The sequence below is a fragment of the Anticarsia gemmatalis genome, chromosome 25, assembly GCF_050436995.1.
Source record: "Anticarsia gemmatalis isolate Benzon Research Colony breed Stoneville strain chromosome 25, ilAntGemm2 primary, whole genome shotgun sequence".
In the NCBI taxonomy this organism is placed as follows: Eukaryota; Metazoa; Arthropoda; class Insecta; order Lepidoptera; family Erebidae; genus Anticarsia; species Anticarsia gemmatalis.
This window is the reverse complement of record NC_134769.1, coordinates 369977-394817: the sequence shown is the minus strand read 5'-3', so window position 1 is coordinate 394817 and position 24841 is coordinate 369977. Positions and strand designations below refer to the sequence as shown.

The following is a 24841-nucleotide window of genomic DNA, read 5'->3' as shown; positions in this document are numbered from 1 at the left end:
TTTTGACTTGTTTTTAAAAATAAAAGGAACTGTTACCAAAAATGGTGTTATTTATTCAAACATGGGACCAAAAGAATATACCCCTATGTTATTTCATGTTGTACGCATATCCCATTTCTCGGTTGGTAACTAGGGTACGTCAAATTATGGTCACTATTCAGTACACTGCTTCGACGTAACGTATTAACCTCTGCAACAAAAAACAATGTTCAGTAGTGACTATTTCAAATAGTTGTCAACTGAAATACGTGATAGCCCTCCATGTTATAATACGATAAAGGTCTAGTCTCTTAACCTATAGTTAAAACATAAACAGACCTACATTATTAAAGTGTTAATTACATGTATTGCACAACCTAGCATCAACCGTTACATTTATTATTCATTCCGTGAGACAAGACTACAATATCGATGTGAGTATCACTTTAATTATGGGTTGGTTTTGTTATAAGTGCTTGTTGAAGTAATACGGGTTATTTGTTAGACGATTTTAGCTTCAGTCTTCCTGTGGTCTTTGCCTGCTCCTATGGGGAATAAGTTATAATTTTTCATACTACATACAATATTTTACATGTGAGAGTTTGTGAACATATCTGTATGTTACGCTTTCACGTCTAAAACATTAGACTGATTGTGATGAATATGATGTATGGAAATGTATGAACGTGAACGAAGTATGTAGTGTATGATCTTAATAAGTGGCGTTCTTTGGTTTCTGCCTATCCCCATGGTGTCACATTAATGCGTAATTTTAAGTGTATATGTATGTATGCAGATTTTTAAAGGTCCGAATTTTTTTTTCTTCTCATACATCTAAATCATCCCCTAAAAGTCAACGAATTATTTTGTTTAAAATACTCTTGGATATTTTTAAACGCAACATCATGGAAAAATGCTTATGCCAATTCCGAAAATACATTAAATACAATTCTTAACGTCGAATCTTTGTACAAATCTGAACAATGATAATATCAAAAGGTCAAAATGCGTGGGTGCAGCAGCCTACAAGATAAGGCTATACCAATCAAACACAAAGAAAACCTCAAATAAACGTACAGTCTGCGTCAAAAGTATGTACACACTGTCACATCGTCAATTGACGCAAACCTTTGACACGGTTTAGCGACTGGTGTTTTAATTTACAAAAAACGAGACCAACTTTTTACGTGCCCTTCAAATCACGAAGACCCTCAGTTCAAATACCACTGCCGTCACCCACCTAAAGAATGACTGCGCCAAGGGTTGCTTAACCCAATGCTTGTTTACCGTCCGGTGAGTGCAACTATCTATGAGCGCCTCTAACATTGCTTAAGTTAACAGAATATACAAAGTGACATAAAATGATTTTGAATTCAATAAACACAAGCAATTGTACCATTTTCATTAACAATAATAAAATTCATTTTCAAATATATCAGGTTGTACTTATTTGGACGCTGACTGTACAACCAGATGGCTGAAATTACAGTAACTTAATATCTTACAGCAAAAAACAGGGTGTTCTTTTTCAATACAAGTCGATCCATCATCGGAATAGACTTCAAAATTAACGCCATCCATCTTTTTGTGCACACTCGGCTAATGTTAGTTTATGAGTTTAAACGTTAATTAGTGTTCCATTACACTAGTGCTTTTTGTAAAGGGGTTGACATGTTTTTTTTTTTAAATAACACATATACATAAACACTTTTTTATAGTTATTGTAATCGCGTAATCGTAAGCACTTTATTATTTTGTTGTGTTCAAGAGCCTGAAATGAAATTGTCTTTAAAAAAAAATTGCGTTTTTAAAAACCTGGCACTGTTTCCACCCAATTCAATCGACTGACTGCGATGTAACGAAACAAAACTTTTTCGCAACAAAATCGCATTTTATATTTTTGGCTAAGCGAATATATGATTGACAGATGTTATCTATACTAATATACTAATAATATTATAAAGCTGAAGAGTTTGTTTGTTTGAACGCGCTAATCTCAGGAACTACTGGTCCGATTTGAAAAATTCTTTCAGTGTTAGATAAACCATTTATCGAGGAAGGTTTTAAGCTATATAACATCACGCTACGGCCATTAAGAGAGGAGTAGCAACAAAAAATGTTACAAAAATGAGGAAAATTATGACCCATTCTCTCTTATGTGACGCAAGCAAAGTTGCGCGGGTCAGCTAGTAATATATAATCCCAATCAAATTCAATTTGAAATTAAAAATATCCTTTACTTCCTAAGTTCCAAAAAAAGTTCCTTCGTGCAAAGCATTTGAAATAGTCATATAATTTTTCGACTCAAGGTTAAGTGGCCGAGTATAATTAATATTGCATTCACTTCAAAATGAGGTCAATTTTCCTAAAAATTTCCGAAGTACTTTTATCACACCAGATCAAAACACTCTATAAAAACATTGGTCTCAATTTACATAATAATAGGTATTATTCACCAAAACAAGTAAAACGAAGCTTCGTAGCTGATTTGTAGACATGTGATCCGCTACGGCGTAGCACGTGTAGCCTTGACTCCATTCCACCGTAGCTGCGGCGTAGCCTTCTTCGTAGCAGAGATTCGTAGCGTTATGATGTTTGTTATAATCTATTGTGTTTCTGTCCAAGAATTTTGTTGCATAAATAGTTTGGGAGTGAATTTACAGCTGTTTCTTTTTTTGTTTATTCCGAGCTGCTCAATAGCAATGCTACGTTTTCAGAAAGTAATACAATTTTATTTCGCATTTCAAATTTATGCGAGACTATTGTTTGTATAGATTTGAATATGCATACAATAACGGAAATTGGATTTTGGACTGATAAAACCCGTATCATATTAAACATGCAACGCGAGAGTTTAAAAGTTATGACAGATAAAATATTTTTGAGATCAATATAATTAAAAGCAATTCATAATTTGAAACAGAACCTACTTTATTTCTGGGTTAACGATTGTTATCTTACTGACTTATTTTGCATCGTTTGTAGCTTGAAAACGATCAACTCCAATACCACATAACATCTACTCATCTATTGAATGTCCGCGCTAAGATTGCTTAATCCACAGACTGTGTACCCACCGGTGAGCGCAACTGACTATGAGTGCGTCAGGGCCCAACAAATCACCACAACAAATACAACATTTTTAACACAACCAAAAATTGTTTTAAAGATTTTGAGAGATCGGCATATACTTGATATTATTTTAATTATAACCCATTTTCAACCCTTATAACCCAACCCTATAGCAACACAAACTTATAAACTATTAACTAATAGGAAAGTTGTATGGCAAGTTCCAATAGGCTTCCGACAAGTTATGATGCAGTTACCATGAGTTAGTGTGATGGCTGTTCACTGTTTAATATCGCCTTTGATGGCTTCTTAGGGGTTGTTTTTGGGGGTTGTCTAGGCTGTAAGGGGGTGTAAGATAGGACTTGCTTAGTTTTATTTATGTAAGGGAGAGTAAACTTCAATAGTAAAATATCAAGAGTTAAATGATAAATAAATAAATAAATCTTTATTTGGAGTAAATAGGGTAACATAGCTCTTATATTAGTAAATAAGTAAATGCCTATCTAGCTGTTTAAAACAGCATACATCATAATATAATCACGAGTATCACTTTTAAAATATTAGCAAAGGAAACAATTAGTGTTGATGAAAATGATTAACTGTAATAATTAATTTTGTGTTTCTAGAAGGATATTGTTCGTGGACAAGAATAAAAAAGATTGAAGCTTCATCTTTACGCAATGATTGGGTAGCTCTTTTAAATATAAATTACTTTAAATAACAAACATAGTTTTGTGGTTCATTACCCTTCCACCCTTTCAGTTAGGGTTCAAACCTAAATACCTTCAACTTTTCCGAGTTATGCGCGTATAAGAAATTCATTACTTGTTTAAAAAGTTCAGGAATCTACATGCCTAAGAATTCTTGAAGAGGCGTCAAGTTTTTATTACTAGGTTAATTACGGCTATACCCTTATTTTAAGGCAGACATTTTATAAGATTCCGTAACAAAAAGTCTTATAAGTACTTGTCTTATACTCTTCCCATGAGTATGATAGGGTAGGCAGAGACCAAAGAACAGCACAAGGGAAGTTAGTATGTTTTTTTTCGTCAGGAAAATACATTACTGCATGTCCCGCTCCCGGCTCCACGGAGGAAGCGGGGGTCTGTCGGGCTCTCCCGCCGGCTAGACGTTCCGGCTTAAAATTTGGGCATACCGACTAAAAATCTGACGGAGTTCCTTCAACAGTCACCATAAAGTGGCCAGGACGCGGTACCTCCAATTGTATACTCCGCGTCCTAGCCGTAGTACTACGCACCTGACCTTTTAATTTCAGTAATATTGAAAAACAATAAAGAATATTAAAAGCACTAAGTTTGAATAAATCGTAGAAAGTTTTAGAGGTCGTATGTATTCAAGTACAAAGTAAATTGACTCAATGTTTTAATGGAATACTTTGTTTTTCTTTTAATTGTTTGTTTTGTTTGTGTTTGAAATCGACTTTGTTTTGTTTTTGTTTATATTGTTTTAAATTGGTGGTTTGTTGTTTAGTTTTATGATATTACGTATTAGGTATGGAAGTAATTTCGATTTTAACACCAATGCTTTTTAATAGAATATTTAGAAAATTGTTTGGCGTTAAATAGTATCCAGGAGGTTTCTGTCAGGTCTTTTTATTGGCTCTACTTTCCGAAATAGTGGTTAACTCACTTTATTTATTCTTGTCTATCAATGGACAGTATTTAACCTAAATTAATGAATGTTTTAATTTGAGGTATGTTAAAGAAAGTCTGCCAAAACATTTAGAATCGAGATTTGTCTCTATTATGTTTGCTAGTACAAATTTGACAGGCGTTTTCTTAAAACTATTGAATAACATTCGCATATTTTTATATTTTGTTGTTATACTGTGGAATGTTTTTATATATAAATGTTACAATATTTGTTTCATTACTACGTGCAATTTAAATTACAATATAGAACCATTGAAAATAATTATAAAATAAAAACCCTTGCACATTAAAATCATCTTTACTTCTCAATTTAAAACTCCCAATATCTCTATAACATTTTAACTGAGCATACAAAACTAAAATTGCAAAGTCATTGAACTGAGCTTGCCCCAGTTACTAAAGTTGTTGGTGAATAATGTCGGGAGTTCGACTCCCGTGCAGTACAAAGTGATCGTTAGATATTGTGCTGTAAATCATAGAGCTCGTCTACTGTTCGGCGTTTTATTTTAATGCTTGTGGTTTTAGTTTATATACTATTTGTATGTTAGACATTTCATGTGAAGTTTTCAATGGATGCGTTTCAAAAGCTTTATATATAAAGTCTCATAGAGTGCTCCTTTTGCTGTATTTAAATTGCTGTAAAAATACAGCATTGTAAATTGTTGTTATAGTGGCAATGGAAATACATAATTTGTGAAAATTTAAGCTTACTTCAGCTTCCTAGCTATTACGGTTTATGAGATTCAGATACAGCCTGGTGATAAACGGACAGAAAACAGACGGGAGTAAATGACGTTAAAAAAAAGGTTAACAAATAAATAACAATTTCTTATTGCAAATACTTTTGAGAAATATTCAAACTAGTATCGAATCCGAGATCTCAAGACTAGCCGTCGGATACACAACCAACCCAGGCAGTCAACACATTATAAAGATCTTTCAGATAAATTTCCCATCTAACTTAGTACCTAACATAGCAACAATTCCAATTATATTAGCGCGCGAACACCTGCGAGTCGTGGGAGGTGACCTTTAGTTCTTCACGCTCCTGTTACTACCGAATATTGGAGATAACTGTAATGAGATGCTGTACAAGGGGTTGCTACTGGATTTACTTGGTCAAAAATTTTAAATTTTAGTTCTTACTGTCAATAGCCTCTAGTTAAATTAAAATCAAATAATTTGTAGTATTCTATAAATGTTCTACTAATTTTATTCATCCAATACTGTAGGCGAATATACCTTTTTAATCGCCAAATATATTTTTTACAATTGTAGTATTATGAGAAGGTAAGCCCTAGGCCACCACCCTGGTTTAGTGTATGTGTACAAGAATCATGTTAAAAATCGGGCATAAATTTATTGACATCGTTGATTAAGTGATGATGAATAATAATTTTCTCATGTCCTATAACTCCTTTAAAAATATACTAAACTAGCTGACCCGCGCAACTTCGCTTGCGTCACATAAGAGAGAATGGGAGCAGAGTAACAGTAAAAAGTGTTATAAAAACGTGGAAAATTCTGACCCATTCTCTCTTATGTGACGCAAGCGAAGTTGCGCGGGTCAGCTAGTTATTTATATCTCTTAATATAACGAAGTCGCGCTAAGGCATATCCGCCATTAAAGCAGTTGCCATGACAACGGAATTTTGTTAATTCAATGTCATTATAATATTGGTTATTCGCGACTTCGTTCGCCACCTGAATTTTCCCGGGAAATGCGTCATTTTCCCGGGGTAAAAAGTAGCCTATGTCCTTTCTCGGGTATTAAACTATCTCCATACCAAATTTCATGCAAATTGGTTCAGTAGTTTAGGCGTGATTGAGTAGCAGACAGACAGACAGACAGACAGACAGACAGACAGACAGACAGACAGACAGACAGACAGACAGACAGAGTTACTTTCGCATTTATAATATTAGTATGGATTAAGATTTTTAGTAAATGTGAATACAATCTGCATTGTTTTTAAATCAAACCCAATTCATACTAATTTTATAAATATGAAATTCAATCTGTGTGTGACTTTTTCACGGCAAAGCTAAGACATTAAATACTTTTAAATTTTACACCTACATTTTTCTTTTCCGAGTTAATCAAAAGGCTATCCACCTTTTTCTCAAAACTGAACCCGAAACCGCTGTAATAGGCTAGACTCTTGCCTATTTCAGTGCCTACTCTAGAATAGTCTAGCCGCTAGACTATTCTAGACTATAAGCGATCGGCGAGTTTTACAACTAAACTGTCAAATCAGCTTTCCACATAAGATCCGAGAACAGAATCGAACCCTGGACAAATACAAACGACCTCACATTTGACAAGTAACTTCAATATATCTATGCCTGCCCCAGTTTTACAAGTTTCTCCAACTTTTTACTATTAATTTAAATTTGTTAGGTCTGGATTATTACCAAGACTAGCTTGTTTCCGGTCGTATGTCTTACTAGCTATGCAGTTTCTATGAGGCTTTCAACTGTTCTTATAAGCATTGTAGCTTTTCTCACAAATCTATCTACTCACAACTATATTTTCGCGAATTGATCCACATTTGTCACGTAAATCTAATATTTATTAATTTTTTAAATGTTTCTTTTTTATTATTCTGACTTAGCTTCATACAGTCAAACTGATTTTCTATTTTAAACGATAATCCCGCTTGCATAAAACAAAGTATTTTTGGCGTGATAGCCATTATAAGAGCGCTTAAAATCAGGACGAGCACGTATTTTCACGAGGGGGTTGTGAGTTCAATTCCCATACAAAGTAAAACATTTGTGTGGTTTGTTTCAAGACATTTTGAACATTATACCCCTTTTTGTCTTTTTTTTAAGTCTGTATAAGTTAAAGGGACTAAAAAAAACTTTATTATACCGTTTCTTACCTATTCAAAGTTCCAGACGCTTCATAGACGTCATTCCACACACTGACCCAGAAAATCGTTTAATATATTATCTAAAATTACTTCGACAGAACAATTTGTTCCAAAAATAATATGTGTAAACATTTTTTTCAACGCACAGACGTCCCAGTTGTTTAGTTTTGTATGTATGTATGATATATCGTTATAATGCCGAAGGTATTGGACTTTTAATAGGTATCGCCCACGGGCACCCTTTACATTGATCTAGAGAGATTACTAGATGTGTTAGAAAAGAGGTAGTGAGCGTAGTTCGTGTCTACGAGAGAGCGTTATTGTGATTCCATTAAATTGTGTCTTTTAAACAAATAACTTCAGTTATTAGGTAAGGTTATTACTGCAAAGGTTATGATCACAATTTAGAAAAACAAAAGGTTTTGTAAGACAGGGTTATAATTTGAAATGATCAATTAAGTTTGTTTTGGTTTTAAGTAAGAAATTACAATGCACTTATATTTTATTCATGCGTTAACATTCATATTATGTTACAAACACCAAATCAAACAGATTTTTTGTTACTTTTTGAATTTATTCACGCCATATCAAAACCGCAACATCAACTAAACTGCAGTCACTCCACTATTGAATAATCATAATTTAATTACAAAAGTAGCATAATAAACTACTCTAATCTTATCTCCAAATACTCTTTCCTTCATCTCGTATTTTACAAAAAAAATCGTGCTATACCTATCAACAGCTACTGTACGTACAATTCTCTTACAACTCAAAACTGTGTCGATGCCACATCTAGTATCTCTACCTCTCGGTACATCTCAGGCTCACATATCAAAATCGTTTACTGAACATTATTATAAGCAACGCGTAGGCTCTATATAAAGGAGGCTCTACTCGTTAGAACTTCAGTCGTACTCTTATTTTTGTCTCTTACAGACCTCAGAAGACCTTAAGGCTTGTTTGAGTCTTTTCAAACCTAAGTCTTTTTTGTCTTTTTGAAAAAAATAAGTATTTTATTGGAGTGGTTTTGATATTTGTCTCCGGTTTTTACACGAGGTAAGACTTTATTGATTACTCATTGTAACCATTTTCGAGACTGAAAATTCTAGAAAAGCGTTAAGAATCATAGTGTTAAAATATTGTCTCAGACTAAATTATAGTTCTGTAGGCATTAAATCCATTTTACATATATTTTAAATCTAACTTTTAAACTTTATGTTTAATGCAACCCCTTTAAAAAGTAAACTTAAGCTATTTTTTTATGTACACTACTTCAATCCTAAAGAAACCATTACACAGTAACTAATAGGTTATTTAGACATTTAAACCTCTGTAAACTATGTCGTTATAACATAGATTACATAATTAAAGATTACGTATCAAATAATTTGCACCATTGTGCAAGCTAATAACTTAGCAGCACAACAGTGAAAATATTTCAAAACTTTCTTTAAATTTTCCGATCGCTACCTCTAAATATTTGCATGTAAGGGACAGTGCCCCAGTTTGCGCTCTCATTGCTCTACCTGCAAGAATTATGTGCACACACAAGTTAGTACATATATCTTGTACAACTGCTGTTGTTGTACTAAATGTTATATATTGAAGATATATTTAGTTACGTATATTAGCAAAGATACATAAAGAAAAAATGCTTGGAGAATTTCAATATTAAAATTTGTAACAAATTATTCTTTCTTCTGGCAGTCCGAGATGGTGTTATAGGGAGGTATGAGCGGAATTGAAACGCAGGCAGATAAAATTGTGAAAACCAACTTTTCAGTAAATAATATCGATTGATACTTTGATGAGTCGAAAGTTGTTTAAGTTTTTCGTAAATCTGTAATTTTGCTCGAGAGTTCAAACGTATAAACAATTGATTGTAATTTTCATCTACTTGCTTACAAGGTTAAATCCTTTAATAAAATTGTGATTTCCATTTACTTAAAAAAAGTTTTCAAACCGCACATTTCAGTGACCACGTTTAAGACAACTTTCTTTAACTGCTAGTTCTATGCACCTTTGGGAAATGATACAATTTCAAAGACTATTTATTGACTACACTCTTTTACAAGTACTTAAAACCCTCGTGATATTTTACCGAAACCTACTACACGTGAAAAGAGACAGCAAGAAACACGACCGGTTCAACACACAAGATAGCAAATGTAAACAAAAATAAGGTTGAAAAGCTCATGACCTCCCAATATTAGTTTTTTATGTTAATTACTATGCAAGAGCCAACACGAAGGGATGTTTCATCCCTTAGAGCAGTCTGAGACACGTTCGAAGACATAATCGTAGCGGATAATGACGTCATAATCGTCGGAATAATCGTAAAAATATAATATTATAGTATTTACTGTACAGGCGAGGATCATAATGCTTTTGTCAAATAGCGGAGTTAGAGAGAGAATGGGTGAGAGATTTTTAGTATTGTATAAATTTTAGATAAATATATACCAAGACTGCTTCTGTAATCTGCGCCGCGAGGTCTCGAGTTTGATTCCTAGATGGGACAAAGTTCTAAAGGATTTTTCTTATAAGTCAAATAATATATATGTATATGGTAGCCCGGAGATAGGTAACGCGTATATGATAATAGGCCCGCCCCATATCACATGAGACTAACATTCTTAATGGCGGAGCGTTTTTCTACACTTCGGCCTACAATTTCGGGGACAACATTATTATATTATAATTATATCTATGTACCTTTACCTTTAATAAATCTAATATAATCATACCAAGTAGCGTTTTTTGGTCTCTGAATACCCCTATGGGAACGAGGCATGATTTTATGTATGTATCTATAAAAAAATACTTTCAAAATGGAAGGTAGTTTGTTTGTTAATAGGAGCATATCTCTGAAACCTCCAAACTGATTTTCATATAACATTCAATCATAAAAATGGTAAATATTTCTGAATGTAATACCGTAGGTTATACTTCTAGAAACTTCTTTACTGGTACAAAATTGCAGATAAAAGGTAGTTTACAAAATAATGACGTAATTTTAAAGTGAGCACTTTTATTTCAAATTACAGAGGTTGTAAATATTGTGTGGTTTATTGTCACCTTGCAACAATGTAAGTTGTTTTCCCCTGAAATATATCTGGTTGATAGCGATATTAATTTTTGCGGTATAAACGGTTACAGTATATACTCGTAAAAAATCCATACTAATATTATAAATGCGAAAGTAACTCTGTCTGTCTGTCTGACTATCTGTCTGCTACTCAATCACGCCTAAACTACTGAAGCAATTTGCATGAAATTTGGTATGGAGATATTTTGAAACCCGAGAAAGGACATAGGCCATATATCATCACGCTACGACCAAAAGGAGCAGAGTACCAGTAATCAATGTTACAAAAACGGGGAAAAATTTCACCCATTCTCTCTTATTGGACGCAAGCGAAGTTGCGCGGGTCAGCTAGTATAAAATAATTTACTCTTGTCGGGCACCATTCTAATAGTTTTTTTAGTAGAATAATGAAATTATTATACGTGAACAAGCGTTAAGTGCACTTAGGTGGGTCTTCTTCTTATCGTATGGTTAGTGGTCAACCTAGCGTCAAAGTTGTTCAAGCCGCCCGAAGGCCTTTGACATGGCTCAACGACTGTTATCGTCGTAGATAACTACTGGGACCGACTTTTAACGTGCCCTCCGAATCACGGAGACACCCAGTTTAAATACTGCTATGTGGTCACCCATCTATGGAGTGAGGTGGGTGAAGACAACGGAGCAATTTTGTATGGGACCGCACGGACGTCGGCTTAACGCAAATCTAAGCCTAACTGTGGTAGAACCAGTCTTCATCATCATCCTTTCCTACCTTTCAAAGAAAACTACATAAAAAATAACTCTAGCATAATGTTCTAATATTATTCTAATATTACCAAATAGCTTAAAACAGAGATAGATGGAAAGAGGGAAGGGAGGCCTCTGCCCTGCAGTGGGACAATATGGGCTGATAATTATAAATAATAAAATAATGTTCTAATATAAAGAAACTTAGCTCTAATTAAAGCAACCTGTTACCAACCAACCTTCCTTGCCAATCTTTTCAACAACAAAGCTCAAAGAACCCATTCAATTCATACATACATCATTCATTCATTTCACATATTCCATACATAATAACAAAAGGTCGACGGTTCAATCGCGGGGAATGATTCGACAACCCTTAGCAACAAGGGCAGATATCGCGAATTTTGCTATATTTCGTGTCTTGTTATAACCGATATGTGCTTACATAGTACATGCTTAATATCACGCCTGTTATACCCAAAGGGGTAGGCAGAGGTTAATAATACACACCCTTTTCGCCATTAATTAACAATGTTAATCCCATGTAATAGGGGGCGAGCCTATTGCCATATGTCAGGCACGTTACGAAACTCCTGGCTTATCTTAAGGGTAGGGGTGCAAGCTAATAGCCAGCTGAGACTTCGATTACTGTTCTCCAGAAAATCTCCGGGCTACTATTGAGAATTCAGCAACGAACTTGAGTTCAGCAATCGGATACATTACCGACCGCGTCACAGAGGAATCTTTCATAATAAATACAAATAAAATCTTATAAACATACCTTCACTAGCAGCTCGCTCCGGTTTCAGCAAATATGCACTGAGTTAATACACTAGTAACAATTTTAAACACTTATATTATAATAGAATTATAATACAACGAATAAATGCAATTAAAAATTAAAGGTTATGATTATCTTATTGATAACACGACGTTTCGATCGAATTATATCGACCGTAGTCACGAGCTAACTGATGTAGATGTTAAGTGTCATCTCCTAGTAGCGTGAGTTTCTACGCCTACCCTCACTTGGTTTTCACTATTTTTAATTGTTCGGAATTGACGGGACTGCAACGTTAGACCATCTTTACATTGTTGTTGCGTTATGTAATGCTAGTGACGGTTGCACTTTTTTCAAATATGATTTCATATTGATGATAAGTAGTAACCATGTTCCCGGTTGAAATTAGTATTTTGTTGAATTTAACCGCATCAAGTATTACCCCGGAATAATATTGACGATCGGTGAAGAGGACCTGAGGCTAATGTAGATCATTCTATTTAGTGATTGGTTCCTGCTTCCAATAAGTGCTCAGTTATCGCGGATTTGTTGGCAGCTGCGGTATGTTCTTTGACCCTTTTAGATATTGTTCTTTTGGTCCATCTGATTTAAACCAATGTCGGATAACAAATAAGACTTTAACGTTAATTAGATCGCCCTTAAGAGCTGTTGAATTAGAATATAATGATACAATTTATACACTACACTACAACCCCCTTTCCAGAAATTATCTGTGTATTGGTAATAACGCATGCAAATTGGTTCAGTAGATATTGAATTTATGAGGAACAGACAGTTGCAACAGGCATGGTGACTTTATTTTTATTAAAGGTAGCGTATGGACGATATCATATATTGTACACATAGAGGTAGACCGAGGTTGAAGGTTATAATCTCTCACAAAATTAAAAATAAAAAATACAACCCTTCACTCGACCACTTCTGGGTCTCCTCCCATAATGAGCGAGAGTTAGGCCTTTTTTATCTGTATACTTGTTTTCTATTAGTTTGTAACATGTTCTTAAATAAGGGCTGAAGACACTGGCATCTGTAACACATCTTCGGCTAGCATAGATGTCAGGACAATGTGTGGATATTGTAACAGATTTTATGTCAATAAAATATTTTTCATTTTTAGATTTTTGATTGTATTGTAAATATTACAATACAATATTACTAGTTAGTTAATAAAAACGTTAGTCAAAAGTCCTCCAAACGTAATATTACATCTTAGCACTGAAAATATCATTACAAAGAACATAATGTTTCAAGTAAGTTATATAAAAGCAAACTGAATACTGTTTAACCTTGGCACTTGGCAATAAAATTCAAAACTTTACACCTGAAGGGTGTGGCAGAGAGGGGTGGTTTAAATTGATGACTAACACGCTTAATAACTTTTAAGGCTTGTTTAACCACTTACGGATAATTGCTGGATAGCGGTTGTTTAATAAACCATGAGACTAACGCTAACTGTCTTTATGAATACTTAGATGTTTATAACTACGCAATGGAATTTGTGTATGTGTTTTTTTTAATAGATAATGTGATTCAAGCTTACGTGTAAATATTTTTATAAGCCGGGTGAAGTCGGGTGAAGCTGGGACGGGCCGCTAGTGTTGAATAAAAAACGAATTAGGAAAATACTTTTTGTCGTACAGTATAGACATTCTTGAAGAAGTATGTGACATATTATTACGGTTCACTGAAATTAGGAACCCAACATGATTAGGTCAATGAACTCTCGCCCTAAAGGGTGTAAACGCGTTGCATGAATTCCTTCGTCATTGTTTAGAATCTTAATAACAATAATAATAACTTTACTTATTGTTTTGAATTTCTGTAAATATAATATTTTTGGTATAATTTTTGCATACCTCTAGGTTAAATATGGCTGAACAATGTTAAATATTTAAGTACCTAACATCTGTAACATATTTTGTACCCATATTTGCAAAATAAAATATTATCTTATCTTATCTTATCTTATAATAGGGTAACAAATGTGTATATGCTTGTGCAAAAGATTTTGTACCAATCGTAGTAGTGTTCTTTGGCCTCTGCCTGCCTTCACGGTAGAAAGGCGTGATTTTATGTATGTATAATATCATAATATACTTTACAGACTAATTTAATTAATTGGTATTAATATAATTATAGACATGTCTACCCACTAATATATAAATCTTTTAAAATAGTAATACTACAATTTATATACTATAAAATATCGTTCCAAAATCTCCCCATGAAGTTATAGAACCCATTTTATGTATGTAGTTGTATTCAGGAAAGTACGGTAACAGCACTAAAAAGTGTCGGGCCGGGAACTAAACTGGAGTTAAACGGTACCGAGGTAAAAGTTGACGTGAGTGTTGCTCGTAAAATATTGGGAACGCCGCGAGTTATAGGCGGAGAGCGATTAAATAAAATAATAATTATGTACTAAAATTGACAAATGAGTTTAAACTTTCTTGGGACTTTATGATAACTGCTTCTATAGTCTTAGGAAATGGTCTATAACTAATAATCACGAGGTCTCGGATACCATTTGCCAGTCGGGGAAAGTGGTGTTGAAATTTTCTTATTTGAGTTTTAATATTTTACAATCGTAGGGTTTGGTGTCATGCCCGGTACGTGGTAATTGAATCCCGTACTTTTTGTAAATAGTAATAAGAAACTGCGTATATGTGTAACATATTATATAGTGGGCATACTTTATGCATATAAAAGTTTTAGGCTTATTTTAAAATAAACATGAGTGAAATTAATAACAAATGTCAATCAAATTAGCTTATAAGCTTTGTTTTTTAAGCAGTCCCTTTTTTAAATAATTCGTATAAAAAATGCAGGGAAAGGCCTTTGCTCAAAAATGAGATAGAGAAACAGGCAAATTAAAAAAAGCATATTTAAAAAATCGTTGAAGTATATCCCTAAAAAATATTGTCAGTATCAAATCGCCGTCACTTATAACTTAAACCAACCCCTTAAGGGTGTCACCCTACCCTTATTCCCGGTGTCCTTGATATAATACCGTCGATAAATCAACTGGAAGTAATTGATGGCCTAATTCTCTGCTTACCCACTTTCACTTCATAACTTAATTGGGAACGTGCTTTATTTGTAACCTTGAAACAATGGCACAGGTACATTTGATGATACGTTTGCTCTCGCAGATTACTAGATTAGCAGCTGATGTTAAGCGTGTGATTGCTAGGTTTGGATTTGGATGGGCGTTCGTTTCGTTTTATATAGGTTATTTGATATAAATTAATACTTTGGTTGACCATTGCTTTTTGTATAGTCGTTCAGTATTGATATCGATAAAAAATATTCTTAATTTTTTTGCGTAAAGAAGCAAAGAATAAATGCGAGGCTTAAGGGCTCAATTCTGGAGCTGATGCTCTGCATTGTTCAAAAGTATATTAAATACTAAAACATGCGACCAAAATCTATTTATAACAGCCTATGTTTTTAAATATCTTTAGTCAGTTTAACCTCCGGTTTCTGAGTACATTTAGCGGTGGTTTATCTATTCAATTGCGTTTTTTATATGAGTTTCAACGCTATTGAATAGATAAACTACCGCTAATTGTACCTCAGAAACCGGGGGATAGTCAATTCTTGTTAAGTTAATATGAGTTCTCATATTAACTTAGCAAGATAAAAATAATGACATGACTATGATAAATGTTCATTTACCATAGCCATGTTATTATCATAGTCATGAAAACAGAAAGTGTCCCCAACACTGCACTTAATCTTTGCAAGTTACATTGATAACATCGCATCTATCAAAAGAACATTAAAACAGTAATGAAACATCTTGCAGTCAGACATTTAAAACTTTTCTATTACTTTAATGAATTCATCGATTTGACATCTGACCTAGTTTTAAGAACTTTTAACTCTTGTCAATAATTATTGAGGGTTGCTTTAAAACACCCTATAATTATTAGATACATTTTTAAATAGTACTGTGACTCATTAAAATTAACGAAGGAATTAAAGTAAAGAACTTTGTTGGATGTTAATCTATACTAATATTATAAAGCTGAAGAGTTTGTTTGTTTGATTGTTTGTTTGAACGCGCTAATCTCGGGAACTACTGGTCCGATTTGAAAAATTCTTCCAGTGTTAGATAGCCCATTTATCGAGGAAGGCTATATATCATCATGCTACGACCAATAGGAGCAGAGTACCAGTGTGAAAAATGTTACAAAAACGGGGAAAATTATGATTCTCTTATGTGACGCAAGCGAAGTTGCGCGGGTCAGCTAGTTTATCTATATAAGTATGTATTTAGAAGTATATAAGTATGTTTATCAGTTGTCTGGTTACCATAGTACAAGCTCTGCTTAGTTTGGAATCAGTTGACCATGTGTGAATTGTTCAAAATATTTATTTATTTGTACGGCGGAACGTGGAAGTTTTTCTATGCCATTAGGTATAAATAACCAAACTAAATTAATTTGCTAAGAACGTGCATAAAAGTTTAATTTCAACCAAAATTGTATGTCAGTTGCCAAATGGCATTAGATATACAAAATTATTGCTTATGGGTCGCAAAAATCTAAAACTAAAGTCGCTTTATACATTAGTAATATCTTCATTTATTCATTAGCATTAAATATGTACAGTAATGATGCTTTTACATTAAATTTGTAGATAGTATGAAGTAGCATATGTATTTATTTTTATAGACTTTCAAAATCGGAACATAATGCCATAATCCAGTCTACAGTAGCGCGATTCTGTACAACTATAGAGTATCGACTACCGACTAGCTATCGAGAAATTTTGTATGAAAAATTGATCAGCGCCACTAGCGGATTTTTGCAAGAACTATGTGCTTCAATGGCGCCGTTTTCCACCAAACAATAAAAAAATAAAATTTAAAAAAATATATTATTATTATTTGGTGGCAGTTAGGGCCAATTCAAAATTCGAATTTCGAAATAAAATATGTTTTCTATTTTTAACTTATTTAAATAATCCGTACTGAATATTTTAGGAAGACGAGGCTGTATAGGTATTGTTTCCTTTGTCTGCTTTAACAGATGCAAAAGAAATAGCGGCAGATTTTTTTGTAATGAAATATTTTGTATTTTTGATGTATTTATATTTTTACTAATGCGACTTAACGTAGGCTATAATTATTATTTATGAGAATAATATGTGACATGATTTGTATGTTATCTACTACATAATATTATATTTGAAATTAGTTTATACACAACTATTGCCAATAAAATTAAATTTTATAGAACAAATTTTCAGAACGAATTTTTTTTTTGACACACGTTAATGTCCAGCTTTCGTGTCAAGTGACGTTAGTATCCAAAATACGTAGTTATTATATTATCTTTGTTAGTATAGAGTGTACAGAATGAGAGGCTAACTATTTGCTTGCGCAGATTGACGTAATTTTGTGATCTGCAGGACAGTATGAATTCTATCTAATTATTCTTGTTTATTCTTAGATCTACCTTCACATTTAGACAGACTTCTCTAATAGACTTTACGGTGTATGACTGCCATATTTCGACTTGATCTTTTAGAACTTCGCCGTTAAGATATTTTTCTGTTATTTTCATTAATTTTGATTGTTTGTTGTTATCAGGCTCGGAGATGTCGCGCTGGCGCGGCTTCGATGGCGCCGGGTGAGGCGCCGCGGCTAGGCGCCCATGCGCGCCTGGCTCGTCGTGTGTGCGGCGCTCGCGCTCGCGCCGTGCCGAGCGACCGCCTCCACCGCGCACGCGCACCGCGCACACGCCCCCCACTCCCCCCACTCACCCCACTCACCCCACACGCCGCACCCCGCGGACCCACAGCGCTTAGAGCGCATCAAGTTACAGATATTAGCCAAGGTGAGTGAAGAATGCAAATTCGTATAGTAAGTGTCGAAGTTGTTCACGCTGCCAGAAGACCTTTGACATGTCTTGACAATCGTTGACAACATACGAGACGAGGAGACGCTCAGACAGCAGCGGCAATCACTAGTGGAATGACAGAACCAAGCGTCTTCTTAATCCACTGTTCGTTTACTGGCTGGTAAAATAGTTACAAATGTAAAACACAAGAAATTGATTTATGTTACGCATCAAGTGGACATCAAATCTTCAACCTTTCGACTGCAAATCCGATACCATTCAGTCAAATTGCTTAAGGACAGTTTATAATATGTTGGTTGTTCCAGCTGGGGCTCTCGGCGCGACCGACGCCACTGGGGGCGCCGCCTCGCGACGTGGTGCGGCAGATACTGGCGCGAGCCGCCGACCCCCGGCCGCCGCCGCGCCACCACGACACAGACGGCGAACACGCGATGAGAGAGATCATTGCCATAGCACATAGAGGTACACATACACACCACACGAACACCGGTAATGATGATGATAAGGATGACACTGAGATACAAAATATCAAACGAACAATAACATAGAAAACAACTCAGATATAGGCATGCAAACACTGTTCTTTGCAACACACGTGCCGCAAAAACAATCCTTCTTTGACACACTACAAACACATTATATAAAACATTAGCTAAAATACGTAACAAACATGTGCTACTCACTCCTACACACCTATACACCAGTCAACCATAACATTGTTGATAATCTTTTGCAATAATTTTAATTTCATTTCTTTTCATTTTCATTATTGCGTTTAAGACAAATCTACCCAACTTACCTTTAATATATATGTATAACTACGGGATAGGGTGCGTAAAAAGATAGCAAAATTCGAAAAACTTACCATTAGAAGCTAGACACCAAGTATAAAGTAAAGAAAATAACAAACCTAGAAAATATAACAGATAAAACTAAAACAGGCACCAAATGTCCAAAGTTTGAATTATAAGAGGTCAAGATACCTCAAGCTAATTAACCACACCTAACGGAGGGAACATTTTGACTAATGTCTCAAACTTCCCCAACTCTTAGAAAACAAGGACCTGTGTTTTTATTACAGCATAAATGGGTCACAACATTACGCCCCAGTAATGTCCACGACACTAAATAGCTATAATATTCCGTCTAGACTCCGCCATTCGAACCCAATTAGACATAAAAATAGGCTGATTTTTAGGCAAAAATCGTATGATCGATCTTAATCAAAGAGTGACATCATTGGTCTGGGAATTTCGTCTGGACTGTGTCTCGAGTCTCGGTCGTATTAACATATTCGATTTGGTGTAGCGAGAACCTATCTGCGTATTGTCGGCCTCCTTGATCTGAAAGGGGCTTGGCACTCGACGCACATAAATAATAATGTTTCATGATAGATAATAGAATACCGTTTGATTTTTCTTTTTCCTTTTCCCTCTGGGATTGATTAGTGAGCGTTCTTTAATTTTGTATTAACTTGATTAAATTCTTGTAGGCCTTTTGTTTCGTTTCCCTTTTTGTTTGAAGATCCCTTTTGAATTATTGGCTGATAATTCTTTAGGAATCTATTTATTATTGAGTTTTAAGATAATTTTGGTTTACGCAATACCCACTCTTAACCAAATTAATAAACACACATATAATATCATTTCTTTACACTTACCAGTCTACACAATTCTACAACAAAGTTAAATTTAAATGTATTATGTTATGAAATGGCCCATCTATTAATGACTTCTTAATGATGATACTTTTTAAAATATGTTATATTGTTGTGTTTGTCAATTTTTCTTTAAGTATGTTTACAGATCGACTAGAATATATCTAAATGGAATACCACACCCTGGGATACATGTGAGTATTATTCAATTTCTTAAAAATATATAGAATTAGAATATTTTAAATAATCTCATTCGGTTTAACTTTTATTTAAATGACTTCTTAAGCTTAAAGCGATAGTTTTTTTTATAGTTCAGAAGCCAAATATTATATAGTATCGATGTATATTCTCAGACATTCTTTATTATATATACCTTTATGAGCATGTCTACATTTTCTCTTATTTCAGGAAAAGTAGTTACATATAAAATGCTCTTTAAAAATCGACTTTAAGTTTACAGCACTTAAGTTTCAACTTTACTACAACTTTCGATCGAGTTGATCACTCAAAAAAACTACTTTACTATACTTGAATCGAGAAAGTTCACTTAGTAGTGCTTTGTTATGAAAGATATTATCAAAGATCGTACATCTACAATGTATTACAAGAGTAACCCTTTTCCTCAATTAGATTTTACGACATGTTTCGTGTGATATACGACGGGTGTCCCCCAAGGACCTATTCTCGGTCCATAATAGAATCCTACTACATTTTTGTTTTTATGCAGAGTGCGTGGTAATTGTACGTTAGATGTATTTATTTGTTTGTTTAATGAACCGGTTTATTTGGTGCTACCGGACTGGCTATATAGGACTATTTTATCACGTTGATTCTATTCTAGTGGGATTCTAATCCCATCGGTTCCATAGAAACCTTGTCTCGACAGACAAACAAATCAAAAAATAAATATCCAATTTAGTTGACGTTCAAAAGTTATGCGCCTACATGAATTTCGGTGATTCATTTTTATTTATATAGATTAGGTTGATAGATGAAAAACCATGTCTTCGTTGTCATCTTTTTGATCTTCTTCATCTTAAATAGGATAGTTGACAAGGCTTATTATTAAAATTGTACTATTAGGTATTTTTTTTATTGAGAAATGGGAGTGGGGGCAAGGAACGAACGGATAAAGAACTAAAACTGTCTACTTTCTGTTATAAAATTAGATTTTTAACATTTCGTAAATTATACAATATTTCATTTGAATACTAGTCAACTACCCTATTGGTTGATGAATACATGGATAGTCTTTACATACAATAATTAATAAAACTTATACAAAAGCCTTACTTTTATACCCAAGTATCGCTATAACTTTAAAAATGCAGGATTTATTTCTAGTTCTAACATTTATCGTGCAATTTTCAGATTTGAAGAGAAGAAATGAACTTCAATTTTATGGAGCTACTTAATGACTGGAGAAGTAAATAGTAAGTACCAAACAAGTTAATGAAAATTTACACAATTCTATAGATCTTTAAACAGTACTTGAGTGGATGAAAAGTTTTCAACAAGTATGTAGTTAGAACAAAGGCCGATCTTTGTTTCATTTCTGTAGAAGAATCATCCCCGTAATACCAATAGTAACACTTTACAAACAAGCATACAAAGAATCGCGCTCTTTTTTCCATAGGGGTAGGTAGAACCAAAGATAACCACTTGGTACGATCCTTACAAACTTCCCTGGCTTCATTCACATATATACATTTTGTCATACAGGACCGCCGTAATAGTTTAAATATAATAATTGTTGCGAATCGTGATATTTCATTCACCTCTGCCTACACTTTCGGGTATAACAGGCGTGAGGTTACGTTTGCTTGCTCCACTTTTTGAAAACGAATTATTACTTATGTAAAACGAAACATGAATTTCAAATCATGAGTCGGTGGTCAGTCTTACAAAGAATTTGAAATAATGCAAGCATTTGTGGTGTAAAATATCTAAAGTTAGTTTAAATTGTACTATTACATGAGTTCAATGGAAGATCCTTGGATGTTGGGGGCAATGCTCGACATAGTTTCTTAATAGAGGTTTTAGAACTGTGTCTTTTGCGAGAACGAAATATTGTAATGGTATTTTTTATTTCTATGCTAATAAGTTTTAAGTATTTGGATTATTTTTCAGTTCAATAGTAGCTATTGAAAATTACTTTACTAAATAAATTAAATTCGATAATAACTACACTTTTTTATCTCCATTTAAACTTTAACAAGCTATGTTATAAACGAAAAGTCGTTCTAAATTTTTGCAGGAATATCATAAACTTAGGTAATTAGAAAATAGTCACAATAATTAACGCTCTTTTGTTGCTTTAGCTAGTTTTTTTACGTACAAAGGGAAACAAAACGTTTTTACCTTATCAAAACTTATATGAAAGGAAAAGAACACACAAACGCTTCAATTAAATAAACATTATTATGGCTCTTTACGTCGCAAATAATTTCAAGCATAGTGGCGAAACATAAACTTTACCGGTCTAAAACATTACTTCATTAAATAAATACTCATTACGCTAAAAAGAGTATTAGACATCAAAATATATTATTAAAACAACGCCATCTACATTCAACAACCGCAAACTTCTATCGAACATTCCCCATCTCTTTCGCACTAACATTAAAATCTTTTTCTATGTTTTTCAAATGTTAGCTCTCGCGTTAATGTTCCCAATGCCTGCGCCCTAAGGGGTGTTACGGGGTTGGCTATACAAGCGAACATTTGGGCGGACGCCAGGCTGGTTCGATTTACAGCCAGCGGCCACCAACACAATTTATATTATGTTTTTTAAAACCAAAAATGCAAAATACTGCTTTGCTATGTGGTTGTTGCGGAGTGTATGATATTCTTTGTTCTCGGACCACAAATTTGTACATACATGTACTGCCTTTCTAAAATAAAGAACAATTAACATGGCGTTTGCTTGGAGTAGTTAATCCGTGTTACGTCTTTCTCTCTCACAGGTAATATCAAATATGATTAAAGGAAACAAAAATACGTAATACGTTAATTCATAAGACTATTACTTTCTTATAATATGGCAAGATTGGCAATTTAACAATTGTTAAACACATGGCCTTGCGGCTCTGTTATGATATACCAAAAATATATATTAACGGTGAAACGTAGCCGTTCCCGTACACTTTTTATACCAGGGACTGAATCTATTTACATTTTATTGTCATACTTGTTTCAAGTCCGTAATACTATAACATGTTATCAAATCTCACATGCTTTGAAAAAACGATTGCAGTATTACTACTCATCAAACTTTATATGAAAAAATAACTCAATTTACCGAAACTCTTCTAATAATTAAATTCATGTTCATTTACTTTTAGATGCCTCTCATTTAGGTTTTCATATAACAAGAAAAACTTGATTGCATTCTAAAACAAGCCATATTATTATTCTTTTAAAATAAGCCAAACTTATGCCCGCAGGCAATTTATGGCCGACTTAAAACGACTTAAGAAACTGGCTGAAGCCAAACTTGCATTTAGTCTAATAAATAAAAGAGAATTACAACAGACAGCATTGTAGCATAAAGAATAAGGGCCAGTGTTCGCGTAAGAGTTAAAAACGTACATAGAAACGCAACAAATGAAAATAAAAATTGAGTGTTCTAGATATTTGGAGCGGACGTTCAGTAGGAGATGTCGTAACTCAATTTTATCGCTCCGCTTGTCGCCCTCCGCTGCCAAAGAGGCTGTATCCTTATAATTACGCGACGCATACTTTATAACGGCGACGATATATCAAAAATTATGCCTTTTGCAAGGCTATAAAATTTTAAAGTAAAATTTCTGCGCTCGCATAGACTTGGATGTTGGAGTTGGCTGCTACTCTATTTGTTTATTTAGGACAGTTTGTATTGCAATGACTTCTTGTGTAAAGCTGCTTTTATGAGCTCTTATTTAATTGCGTTTTATATGTATTGTCTTTGAATGGACTCGGCGAAAAGAAAAAAGGAAGAATAGGAAAAACATTGGGCGAATTGAGGAGTTTATTATCCTGCCATTTAACGTAGTTTGATATTTGTTTGCTTATTAATAAAGTAGTTTTTCAAATAATCTATGCTTTGCTTCATGAATTATATCAGATCAGAGAGTTCAGACTAGGTTCAAGCTGTAAACTCATGTAAACAGAAGAGGTACTATATTTAATTCTCGGTAAAGAAATTGTGTAAATTTATGCAAATGCTAATTTCCTCAGTAAATCATAAACACTAGTTAACTTCTTTTCAGTGAAGCTGAAGGAAGCTTATGCGTCTACAGCGGTTTACTCATCACGGCGACAGATGGCGCTAGTAGTGTGCTGCTGAGGTAAGTGCTAGAATAAATAAAAAATATATATTAGTTTTGAAATATTGAAATCTTTTTGAAAGATTTTTGGCTCCGTTTCGTCCAGGTTACGAACCAGCATGTAAAAGTTCCTCTACGTGTGGGCTTCGGCCATACGCACACTTTCCAAAAATCTGGAACTCTATAGTCCCGATATATGGTTATTTACATAATAAGAAAACTTTCTTCCAGACTTAAAAGTCCATATTGCTGACAGTCAATTATGATATAGTAAAAGTATTTAAAATAAAATACAGACTAATTTTTCAAAAAATACCGTTCTAAATGACATCGTTATGCAATGCTACCTTAAGGGACTATCCAATATATCAACTACAGGAGCTACCAGGCTTTTGAGGCTTGTGCGACAGCCTCAAAAGCCTCGCAATTAAATAGGGTTAAACAGGCGTTTGAATACTAAACTCTAACCGCGCGTTTAGCCGTTCCCGCGTTTAATTATAGTGAGTAAGGGCCCTAACACGCGGTGTTAATTACGGTAATGGTCTCAAAGTGCATAAAGATATTCTCATTAGGTATAATGTTATCTAACGTTTGTGTCAATAATTGTAATAGCTTGTTGTGTTCAGTTATATGTTTAGAACAAGCTATGTATGGTTAAATAGTAATGCAATATATGACTATTTCAAATAGTATGTACGAAGTTTACGAAATAAAGGATAGTTTGAATTTGAATGGTTTACAAAATATGCAGACGTATTGTCGTTAATTTGAGGCCCAGAAAAAAGAAA

At 34.0% G+C, this 24841-nt stretch overlaps 1 protein-coding gene across 1 annotated transcript in view; it reads left to right on the top strand.

Annotated features, from left to right (window-relative positions):
• LOC142983999 (uncharacterized) overlaps positions 1-24073 on the top strand; it is a 45312-nt gene extending 21239 nt beyond the window's left edge. Inside the window, exons 2-4 of the mRNA XM_076131261.1 lie at positions 17819-18065; positions 18395-18551; positions 23997-24073. Coding sequence (XP_075987376.1) covers positions 17883-18065; positions 18395-18551; positions 23997-24073 — 417 coding nt within the window. The 5' untranslated portion in view covers positions 17819-17882. The remainder of the gene's footprint in view (positions 1-17818; positions 18066-18394; positions 18552-23996) is intronic.
• Positions 24074-24841: the final 768 nt, after the last annotated feature.